Here is a 12,360-nt window from a genome sequence, read left to right as displayed (position 1 = left end):
TTATTATGGTGGAGTTGTGGAATTATAAGGGATTTCTGAAAAAAAATACTTATATATGGAAAATTATAGCATTGTATATTAAGGGGTAGAGGGATTATTGTTTATTATAAAATGTTATGATATATTGATAAGGTGATATATAATTGGTGATTGAAAGCTAAGAATTGAAGAGAAGGCAAAGTTTTCTTTTCTTTTTTTTTAATTAAGATTAAGGGATTGGTGAAGATGGATTGGTTATATGTAGATAGATTATTGTAGTTTATATTTGATTTTTTTTTAATGAGTTAAAGTATGTTTATATTAGATTAGTTTATATTGGGTAGTTTTATGTAGACTTAGGAAGATGAGTGTTTAATCCCGTAACCAGTTCTGGGAAGTCTGGGGGGGTTGGAGAAAGGGATTTCTTATGTATTTTGGTATACTAGAATGGTAGGGAGATAAGAATGGAGGCTCGGTTGACCTCCAGGAACACATTTGGAAGAGGAGGAGGGAAGGAGGGGGATGTGTAGAGTAGAGTGGTTGAGAGGGAGAGGAAGAGGGAAGGAGGTAGAAAGAAGGAGGAGGGAAGTAGGTTGGAGAGAGGGAATGTGGTCCTGTGAGGCTGTTGAGCATTTTAGAATAGGAGGTTTTTTAGTACAAGAATGGAGGCTCGATTGACCTACAGGACCACATTTGGAAGAAGAGGAGGGAAGGAGGGGGGATGTGTAGAGTAGAGTGGTTGAGAAGGTGGAGAGGAGGGAAGGAGGTAGAAGGAAGAAGGGAAGTAGGTTGAAGAGAGGGAATGTGTTCCTGTGAGGCTACTGAGCATCTTAGAATGGGAGGTTTTTTTTAGTTTGTTTTTTTTATTAATTGTATTATTGACTTATGCCATAATTGTATGTTTGTTTATTTCGGGGGGGAAAAAAAATCAATAAAGTTTGTTTATAAAAAAAAAAAAAAAAAAGAAGAGAGCTGTCATGGTTCCGACAGATGAAACCTTTCAAAAGAACTTCGAGGCATTGTTTGCCTTTTGAGAAACAAAGTATCGGCACTACATAGTTGAACCAAAAAACTAAATTCCCCTTTCCTGGATACAAAGTAACGAAGTATAATTCCCTCCTCCAATACACAGTCATAAATCACATTCCCCAATTAGCTTGAAGCATGGGCTTTCTCCCCAGCTCTCCTGCCAAAACACTATCAGCTCTGAGCCCAATGTCCTTGGGTTCCCACGGCTGAGCTATTATTGTTATGACTAGCTGGACTCTCATCCCTATTCCCCATCCCAGCATCAACTAATTCTAAAAGCTGCATTTCCATCTGTTGTCAAAGCAAGAATATCCAATGTTAGCAGTGTTGACAAGAGCCTCTCCTACCCAGCAAATAAATACAAAAAAAGTGTTTGAAAAGTGCAGAAGCCAAAGCTAGTTGTCCCATTTGGGCTGCACCACAGCACTGGACATGGTATTCCTCCTTTTGATCACAAAGTCCCTTCCACATCTTCTTGCCAACTCAGGCTGTCCAGAAGACAAATGGAGCGAATTCAAATGCAAAATAAAGGGAAGAGGTAAGCAGCAGTGGTAGTAAAGACTGTTTATTGGTAATTTGTAATTAGTGAAGTCTTACATGACAACTTTTATGAAAGAGACATATGAGGTGAACTTCTTGAATGTGAGGGCTGTTACAGGGAGTAACTGCTTGCCTCTTGGAATCACGTTGAAGGGATTTTATTATGTTTATGATTTTATTATGCTTAAGCTTGATATTAGCAGTATTGATATTAGTAGTGATATTTTGTAATCATTTTATATATAACTTTGTTCATGTGCAAGCAGCTTTGTAGGTGCCTTATACTGGGAAATTATTTACATAAAAGCAAATGTCTCATGCTAAATATACAGAGGCATGAAAGGAGCAAGGTGAGATTCGTGGTCCAGGAAATAGGAAGGGGGGAAGGTGAACTAGCCTGGATTGATGTGTATGAGTCACCACCCTGGAATTTGTTTTTCTGTGTTTTTTTGCTCCTGGTACCGAGACTTGAGCCTCTTTGTTCTGAAAGTGAAAGAAATCTTTTCTCTGTGTGCCTTCATCCCTTTAACAGCCACGAAAAGGGAGGACACCTGATTCTGTTTTGATCAAAATAAAAGTCATTTGCTTGCTGAAACCTCAGCTCAGGAGTTTCTTTGGCTCTTTAAAATTCCTGAGTAGCGCAGGGAAATTAGTGAGGTTAAGAGGAAAACCTTACAACGTGCTGCATTGCTGCAGGTTTTTGATTGAGGTTAGACAATTATTTATCTATACAATATTATTTTACGCCATTGCAAGCTGCCCAGAGTCACTCTAGATAGCATATAAATTAAATAAATACTGTTGGTAGGGAAAAAAATTCAGAACTCAAGAGAATGATATGACTTCATGGCTCAAATTTTAGATTGTATGATCATGCTAGAGTTTTAACATGGATTTCATAATGAATGATCTCCTCTTATGCTTCTGTCCTTTATCTCTCGATATGTCTGGACTGACAAAAAAAATAGAAATAAACCACCTTTAAGAGATCATACAGTCCTGCTGAATGTTTGGAATAAATATAAGAAAATAATAATCTGAGCTTTCTCCATCTTGCTACATTATTCAGGGGTTATTTATATAAACATAAAGGATCCAAGAATTTTCCTCAAGAGGAGAGATAATTCATTCGGATTTGTTCTACACTTGATTAATTTCAGCATTTTCAACAAGCTGTTTGGTAGTAACAGATCTGCTGAAACAAGGGGGAATATTGACATGTTTGACTGGATTTGACAGTTTTTCTAGTCATAATTTATAAGTGGAAGAAGAATATTAAATTTACTTTATACTCAGAGAAAATTGATACAATATGTTTTCTCTTTGGTGTATCACTCTAGTCCTGATTACAAAAATGAATAATTTTAAAATGAATAATAAACCCTAAAAATATTTGAAATGTAGTGAACAGATTGGAGGCCTCCTTTTCCATGTAGTAGCAATGCTGCATAGTCCAACAACATTGTAAAATGATTTACTCTAGAACAAATTTTGAAAGTTGTAAACCCATTGCAACCAGAAATGTTTCATAAAATGTTTTCAAACTGTACAAATTTTCAAAACATACTGAATTAGCACTGTATATTTATTAAAAAGAATTTTAACAATAGATTAAATACCAACCAAACAACTGCACTTAAATGCCAGGTTCATTAAAAAAAAAGTCAAGAGGCAATCAAAGTGAGAGTCTGGTCCTGGTACTTATGTTATTCGTTAAATACTTGGATGAAGAGACATTTAGCTGTTGTATAAAGGAGGAACCATTTAGTCCAATCATATTTCAGTTCGGAGAATTATCTTAGATGCTGACAACTTAAAAAATGATTAAAGGGTGGCAAATAAGGTTTCTGAAGCTGCCTAGATTGCATTTCCTCAAAACAGAAGATTATAGTTTAAAGACACATTTGCATAAAATATCTCCTCCCTTTTAGCCTGTGTATAATTGACTTGGTCTCAAGTTCTAATAAGTTTAGAAGTTTCCAAGCAGTGTTTTAGTCTGAGTTCTTGGTTTTAGTTAATGAACACAGGAGTATCGTGTTTAGATGGTAAGTTTATTGAAGATGTAACCATATCATTGCTATCTTTGCACAATTTCTGGAATGTTTTATAAATTCAAGGAATGTACAGCTTTGAAATTTACATTTTCAACAAGTGTCCTATTATTTGTGTTTAGGATTAAAAACATAAAATTTAGAATTTAACAAACTTTTCTCTATTTTTTTGTCTATAGGTTTGGGAAAATGAATTCCAAAGTGATTTATTCTATCATAGCAATATGCATCACTATAATTTTCATCTTAGTCTTGGTTTTATGTAGTAGAGGACAAAAACCCACAGATTGTGAGAGTTCTTCCCAGAAAAAGGGAGAAGGCGAAAGTGCTCAAGATAATGGCAGCCAGGTATTTCAAGATTTAACTCCAGAAGAGATAATACAAGTAAAGAGGTATTTACAGTCCAACCTGGGAGTGCCACTGGTAGAGACACCTCAAGCCAAGCCATCAGACAACTGCATTTATATGATCGCCTTGCAGCTCCCTCCCAAAGCACAAGTATTACAATTCTTAGATCATCAAGGATCTCAGCCAGCACGGGAAGCTCTGGCTGTGATCCATTTTGGAAATCAGGTGGACCCCAATGTGACAGAATATCTGGTGGGAACACTTCCAGAACCAACCTATCATCAAGATATCACAGTACAAAAATATGGAGGGAAATTGCCTTATTTTCAAAGATTTGTTTTAGCAAATGAGTTTAATGAAATCAATGATTTCTTAAGGGACGAATATCCTAAGGCTCCAAATTTTATGCAAAAGGTTCTAAATTACAATGGAAGCAATATTCAATACAATTATCAACTTCCATTAGGGCTGAAATCAGGAGATCGTAAAATGTGGGTGAGTCATTTCCAGAATGTGACTGGCTATTATTTGCATCCCATTGGGCTTGAGGTCCAAGTGGATCATAGTAGCCTGGATGTTTCTGAGTGGAAGGTAATAAACGTGTTTTATAATGGACAGTATTTTGAAGACATGGAAGACCTTGAGAGACAATTCAATATGGGAAAGGTTAGAGTAGACAAGGTTAAAGAAGCCCCTCTTGATGGGGGTTACTCATCACTGAAGCAGAGGGTGCCACCAAAAGATCCAGGCCCTTTGCAGTATGAACCTCGTGGACCACGCTATACGATTCGTAATAATCATGTCACTTTTCTGAGATGGAGTTTTGCATTTGGAATTGATGCAAGCAGGGGTCCACGTATCTTTGATGTCAGGTTTAATGGAGAGAGAATAATCTATGAGTTAAGTTTGCAAGAAGCAAGCTCTATCTATGGCTCCAACAGTCCTGCTTCCATGTTGTCCAGATACATGGATTCCAGCTTTGGACTCGGATCCTATATCTTTCCCCTCACTCGGGGTCTAGATTGTCCTTATTTATCCAGTTATTTGGACTTTCACTTTTTTTATGATAGTTCATTACCTGTTAGCCGTAAAAATGCTATCTGCATCTTTGAGCAGAATGCTGAGTTACCCATACGACGACATTATGAAAGCATCCAGTCTCCTTTTTATGGAGGTTTGGCAGATTCAAATCTGGTGTTCCGGACCATAACTTCATCTGGCAACTATAACTTTGTTTGGGATTTTATTTTCCACCAAAATGGAGCAGTTGGTGTTCGGGTCCATGCCACTGGGTACATTTTATCTGATTTTTATTTTGCGGATGCCAGAGACTTTGGCAATAGAGTGGAAGAATTGCTGCTGGGGACAATTCATACTCATAATATTCATTTCAAGGTGGATTTGGATATTGGCGGTAAGTAGGAAAAATATTTGTCACTTGCATGGAAATTATAAGCTTTTTTGCCTCAATTTGGCTTTCTCAGAATTGTTGAAATGACTATCAGAACTATAATGAAGACAAAGTGAAGAGTATGGTTATTATTCTCAGGGTATATTCTTGAACTTCAATTTAGGAGAAGAGAGTTTTTTTTAATTAAGAATATTTATTTCACTATCTTGTGACAATCTTAATTCAAGTTCTGTCATAATAATAAGAAATATAATGGCATCAGAGTAATTATGTCCATATATTGGGGGTATTTGAACATGTGCCTTTAGAATCAGCACTTTTGTAATTCTGACAAAGAAGATGTCAACAAATTTGTACTATCACTTAAAGACGAATCTGTAAATAAAACCCCAAAAAACTTTAATAGATTATTTCTTCGCCCTCACCTCTGAGATTTTAAATTTAAAAATAGTATCATAAAGGAGTGTCTATAGAGATTCTCAATCATCCATATCATGGTTTACCAAAGATGCTTTTCCAAAAGGCAACTGGACTTTTAGTTTTTTCCCCCCTGAAAACATTTAACTTCTCATACAAGACATTTCTTCAGGTTCAGACATCATGGTTCGGGCTCCCTCAGCTTCATTTCTTTCTGTTGTTCAACTCTCATAATGTTAGTAGGGATGGATATGGAGAACTATGTCTTTAAAAGTCTCCATTGAAATTTGTAATCAGGAAAATTGGTGGATGAATTTCTTGAGGTATAGGAGGCTTAAACAGTGGCCATCTAGATCAGGAGATTCTCTAGGTAGCTTGAATTGATTTCTAGATTTAGTTGAAGGCCCGAAAATATTTCATGGAAATCTGTCACTTATTATTCATATTTGTGCCACCAGGTAGAACTGTGCACAAACGTAATATTTCCAAACAAACTTTATTTCATAATACTTGTTAGATCCAATTTATACCTATTTCTCTCTGTTACATAGATACATTCTATCATATTTTTTTTTTAGCACTGACTCATTTTAAATGCTCCTGCTTTCTGGACAATAAACCCATAAAATATGTTGCTAATAATGCAATGTGGATGCTCTTACTGTATTTAATAATAATAGTAATAAAGTTGGAAGGGACCTTGGAGGTCATCAAGTCCAACCCTCTGCTCAGGCAGGTAACCCTATACCATTTCGGACAAATGGCTGTCCAGTTTCTTTTTTGCCTACTCTGCACCCACTTTATTGCAGAAAATTGGTGGTGTGGGGTTTTTTTTGTATGCTGATGCAGGAAACACGTGAAAATTGAACTGTAAGTCCTAAGTGAAGGTCCCTTCTGTAGTAGAGAAGATGAATATATAGAAAATCCTTCTTTGCTAATAAGCAAAAACATTGTCAGGAAATGGGGTTTTGATTGAGAAAAGAGAAAAGAAATGGTCTCAAATGTGCTTTTTCAAAAGGCAACTGGACTATTTTTTATTTGAAGAAGACATTTTGCTTCTCATCCAAGGAGCTTCTTGGATGAAAAGAGTAACGTCTTCTTCCTCTTCCTCAAGTAAAAAAATATTCCAATATTCCATGACCTGGATGACTGAGAATCTCCACAGATGAAAATAGATTTTATTACCTGAGTGGTAAATACATATTAAACATATGCGAAGCTGACAGGTTCTCAGCTTGTTTCAGCTACATATTAGTCAATAAATAAAGGAGAATTGATATACACCCTGAATGGTTTGTTCTAGTAAACAGTTACCTGAAATATTTCACTTATGCCAAATCTCTAATTCAGTTGTATCATTTTAAAGTCACTTTCAGATTGTTTTATTTAATGAATGAAATGCTGTTTTGTTAAAATAGCAATGTTTTTTTTCCACACTAATTCACATTGTTCATATGCAGCCTGAAAAACTAATTATGCATACTCTTATCACAATTTCATCTCTGGATCAGCAAAACATTAACTTAGAAGCAACTTTGATTTTAAGAATCTGAATATGCAACTTGAATGTTTTGATTTATCAACAGCTACTCAAGTACTAATTGTTCTACTTATTTTCTTTCTAAGGTGTGGAAAATACCCTGGTTGGTAATGACATGGCTTTTCAGACCATACAGGCCCCTTGGAGCCCAGAACATAAGATCTATCAAATGAAGATGGTGAAGGAAATTTTTGACACTGAGAACAAGGCAGCGTTCCATCTCCATGATGACATGCCCAGATATCTTTATTTTTCATCCAATTGCACAAACAAGTGGGGCCATGATCAAGGCTATCGGATCCAGATAGTCAGCTTTTCTGGAGACCATTTACCAGAGTCAGATCCAATGGAGCCAGGCTTCAGCTGGGGTCGGTAAGTGACTGAGTTTTAAGGGCAAAGTAAAATAGATTCATCCATGTCTTTGGATTTCAGGAGCTTGAATAAGATAGGAGGAACGTTCAAATTTATTCATTTTAAAGAGATGGATTTCTTTAAATCTATTTAAAGAATATTAATATTTCAAACATTTGCTAAGGAAAACTGTTCCATTTCCATGACTTAACTGTGGAACATACAATATAAAGAAAAAAAGTGCTATTCAAGCTTGCAGAATTTCTTTTAGCTCATATTCCTCACTACTGATCAAAAATTCATTATTGGATTACATAGGCAGAAATAGTTCCTTTGACAAATATGGTATGTTTGGGTTATGATCTGTAATCACAATTGGAAGAGTAGTTAAAATATTTTACATGTTACAATGTTTCATGTTTGGGAAACTGTCCTCAATCTGAGAGCTATTCTTAAACTTGACCTAAGATAAATGCTGTAGATTATTGGAGGTTAATACTATCGAGCAAAATGAGTCTTACAATCTTTCCTTTTCTCTAACATGTCCCCCAAAAACAACAAAATCCTGACTCAGATCAGTTTTAAGATGTATGGAAATAATTTTTAAATTTATAGAAAAAAATGAGATAATGGCATTTAGCAAATCTAAACAATATAAATTAAAGGTAAAATTGTGGCCTGAAATACTTTTTTTATATCAGTTCATATCAGCCATAATCATATCTAGAGTAGAAATAGCTGTCTATTGGTAGCCATGAATAATTTTCTCCCTTATCTGATATTTGTGATACCCTCCATGAGTCCCCTTCAGTGCATCTTTCCAATTAGTCTGGTTGAGTATTGAAGAAATCCCAGCCATATTATTTTAAATTTGTACCCCTCACTCTACAAGTCCCCTTCAGAAACACTGCTGGTTTCAGCGTGTCTTTCCAATTGTTCTGGTTGAATATTGAAGAAATCTGAGCCATATTATTGTAAATGTGTACCCAGTTATAACCATATCTGGAATCAGCAGACCTGGCTATTGGTGTATTCTTGTACTTCTGGACCAAACTTGAGGTACTGAATTGAAGTTTAATTTCCTATGTGGTTTAAGTGAGCACCTGTCTAGCCTAGACGGGTTTAAATCACCAGGACCAGATGGATTACACCCCAAGGTTCTCAAGGAACTGGCAGATGTGATCACAGAACCACTGAACTATATTTTTCAAAGATCCTGGAGCACTGGGGAACTACCAGAGGACTGGAAAAGAGCTAATGTAGTTCCCATCTTCAAAAAAGGGAAAAAATAGATCCAGGAAACTACAGACCTATCAGCCTGACCTCAATACCTGGGAAGATTCTGGAAAAGATAATCAAACAATGAATCAGCGAATACCTAGAAACAAACAAAGTCATTACTAAAAGCCAACATGGGTTTGTCAAAAACAGATCATGCCNTTTGATAAAGTAGATCACAACCTACTACTTGATAAGATAGAAAAATGTGGGTTAGACAGCATCACCACCAGATGGATTTGTAGCTGGCTGACTGGCCTTACTCAGCGTGTGGTCCTCAGTGGAACTGCATCTACATGGAGGGAAGTGTGTAGTGGGGTGCCCCAGGGCTCTGTTCTGGGCCCAGTGCTCTTCAACATCTCCATTAATGATTTGGATGAGGGGATAGATGGGGAACTCATCAAATTTACTGACGACACCAAGCTGGCAGGAATAGCCAACACTCCAGAAGATAGGCTTAAGATACAGGAGGATCTGGACAGACTTGAACACTGGGCGCTATCTAACAAAATGAAATTCAATGATGGAAAAGTAAGGTTCTACATTTAGGCAAGAAAAACCAAATGTACAGGTATAGTATAGTTCAGTGATGGTGAACCTTTTAGAGACCGAGTGCCCACAAACCACCCCCACCCTGCCCCCCACCCACAGGGCCACCCACTGCCTCCACAGATTGCCCAGGCAGCCCAGCAGCGGCACAGCAGCCACACCCTCTGCCCACTCCCTGCAGCATCATCTGTGCGTGACGGGGCACAAGTGCAATGTCTTGTCCCCACTGCTCGGCTGCCATGTCCTTGGCTGCTTGGGGGCGATTCTCCTCCAGAGGGGCTGCTGGTGAGGGGGCCATGGGGGGAGGTTGGGCTTGGGCTATGGGCTGCGTGTCCACAGAGAGGGCTCTGAGTGCCGCCTCTGGCTCATGTGCCATAGGTTCGCCACCACTGGTATAGGTGGTACCTTGCTCAATAGTAGTAACTATGACAGGGATCTTGGAGTCCTAGTGGACAATCACTTAAATATGAGCCAGCAGTGTGCTGCAGTGGCCAAAAAAGCCAACACAGTGCTAGGCTGCATTAACAGAGGGATAAAATCAAAATCACATGAATTATTAATACCACTTTACAATGCCTTGGTAAGGCCACACTTGGAATATTGCATCTAGTTTTGGTCACCACAATGTAAAAAAAGACTCTAGAAAGAATACAGAGAACAGCAACAAAGATGATCAGGGGACTGGAGGCTAAAACATATAAGGAATGGTTGCTGGAATTGGGTATGTCTAGTTTAATGAAGAGAAGGACGAGGGGGGACATGATAGAAGTGTTCCAATATTTCAGGGGCTGCCACAAAGAAGAAGGAGTCAAGCTATTTTCCAAAGGCCTGAAGGCAGGACAAGAAGCAACGGATGGAAACTAATCAAGGAGAGATGCAACCTAGAACTAAGGAGAAACTTCTTGACAGTTAGAACAATTAACCAGTGGAATAACCTGCCTCCAGAAGCGGTGAATGCTCCAACTCTGGAAGTATTTAAGAAGAGACTGGACAGCCATTTGTCTGAAATGGTATAGGGTTTCCTGCCTGAGCAGGAGGTTGGACTAGATGACCTCCAAGATTCCTTCCAACTTTATTATTATTATTACTATTACTATTACTATTATTATTATTATTATTATTATTATTATTATTATTATTATTATTATTATTATTATTATTATTATTATTATATCAATATATTAAATGGGCTGTCTACCAGGATGGAGACCCACCACACCTACTAGGTTGGCAGAGATCACTACAGAGGTCTTGTGGTTCTGCATAATTCATCTATGGAATTATATATGGCAGCTCAAGCATAAAATCAATTCAGAACTCATTTGTAGTTTAATAATGAGTTACAACGATTATCTCTATATTTTTATAGTTGGGCTGTCATGGAATAGCATCCTGCCATTATATTGCCTTTCAAAACCTATGCCTGGAACAATAATTTTGAAGATCTTAAGAAGAGAAATAATAATTAATAAACCTCAATCTCTGCAACTCCTCTTGTTTTGCCTTTTAGTTATAAGCTGGCTGTTACAAAGAGGAAGGAAAATGAACCTGTCAGCACCACTCCCTACAATCAGGCTGACCCATGGGACCCTCCGGTGGCCTTTGCTGACTTCATAAACAATGAGAATATTGTCAATCAGGTAAGTGAAGATGAACCCCACCTAGCACTGAAGCACCTTGCAGGTTATTATCCCACAATCTGATTGCTGTCCGAATGTATTGGAGTTGAAGTCAAACTTATTTGGAAGACATCAGAATAGGAAGGCAGCCTGTTGGACTGTCACCCGAAGCTTACTCTGGAAGTAGGCAAATGCTCCTAAGAGTTTTAGCAGCACTTTCTCTTTGGGGGAAAAAGAAACAATCATGGTGATCTTTAGGATACTTGTTCAGAGGACAAATTCTTCTGTATCAAGATCAGCTTTCCTGTTTGCATTTTTGTTAGCTAAGGTAATGTGACCTTGAAAGCTACATTAAGGCAAACATGTATGCATGGGATTTATGCGTTGCCATTTGCATTTGGGTTTTTAAAATGGCTTTTTAGTACTATGGCTTATAAATATTTGCCGAATGGATATAAGATCTTTGCTAATAATTTTCTACTCATTGTTTTTTGTTTCTGCACATCCTCAATTCCAAGTAGGCAATCAAAAAATTATAATATCAGGTTACCCCCAGATTTTACTAAATCATCTGCTACCTTACTTAGTTTCTCTCGATCTATTCTTCTATCACCTTTCTATTTAACAGATCTTTTGCCTAAGATAGCACAGTAATATAGTCCCTTTTCCTTTCATAGGATCTGGTTGCCTGGATCAATGCTGGCTTTCTCCATATTCCACATGCTGAGGATGTACCCAACACTGCAACCCTTGGGAATGTAGTTGGTTTCTTCTTGAGACCATACAATTATTTTGATGATGACCCTTCCATGTATTCTCCAGACAGTGTTTACTTCAACAGCCTGCAGGACCCCCTTTCCTGTGAGGTCAATCAACTTGCGTGTCTGGCAAAAATAGCTTCATGTTTGCCCCTTTTTCCCCTTTTCACTTATGAGGGTTTTCAAAACATAACAACTTTCTAGTGTCTTCTACTTTTGGTGAATTAGAAATTGTAAACAAAGAATGAATGTGTGTTACAGGTAGCTAATAGTTTTTTTCTTCTTATATCTGTATCATTAATGGATTTATTTTGTCTGATTATTAGTCCACTGTCTTCAGGAAATCATGGAATGGAATTCTCTGGGGATTAAGAAGAATGTTGTAGAACTTTTCTTTGCTATAGGAAAGAAAGCATGCACAATTGACATTTTTGATTTGACAGAAGACATTGAGAAAAATATATGTTGGTATATATTGGCTATAATCCTC

At 37.3% G+C, this 12,360-nt stretch overlaps 1 protein-coding gene across 1 annotated transcript; it reads left to right on the top strand.

Moving 5' to 3' along the window:
- Window positions 1-3,788: 3,788 nt before the first annotated feature.
- LOC107288048 (membrane primary amine oxidase-like) lies at window positions 3,789-12,074 on the top strand. Its single transcript, XM_015816624.1, has 4 exons — window positions 3,789-5,361; window positions 7,402-7,687; window positions 11,004-11,133; window positions 11,790-12,074. The coding sequence occupies exons 1-4, from the start codon at window positions 3,789-3,791 to the stop codon at window positions 12,072-12,074; spliced, it is 2,274 nt and encodes a 757-aa protein (XP_015672110.1).
- Window positions 12,075-12,360: the final 286 nt, after the last annotated feature.

The sequence above is a fragment of the Protobothrops mucrosquamatus genome, unplaced genomic scaffold (assembly GCF_001527695.2).
Source record: "Protobothrops mucrosquamatus isolate PMUCROS unplaced genomic scaffold, P.Mucros_1.0 scaffold470, whole genome shotgun sequence".
In the NCBI taxonomy this organism is placed as follows: domain Eukaryota; kingdom Metazoa; phylum Chordata; class Lepidosauria; order Squamata; family Viperidae; genus Protobothrops; species Protobothrops mucrosquamatus.
The sequence above is the reverse complement of the archived record's forward strand: the minus strand, read 5'-3'. Positions and strand labels throughout refer to the sequence as shown.

What these genes read in the sequence shown, in the direction of transcription:
- LOC107288048 (XM_015816624.1), top strand. Translation starts at nt 3,789, where the DNA reads ATGAATTCCAAAGTGATTTATTCTATCATAGCAATATGCATCACTATA. An exon ending in GGTGGATTTGGATATTGGCG is followed by an intron (nt 5,362 to 7,401) that starts GTAAGTAGGAAA and finishes TTTCTTTCTAAG; the next exon opens with GTGTGGAAAATACCCTGGTT. An exon ending in ATGAGAATATTGTCAATCAG is followed by an intron (nt 11,134 to 11,789) that starts GTAAGTGAAGAT and finishes TTCCTTTCATAG; the next exon opens with GATCTGGTTGCCTGGATCAA.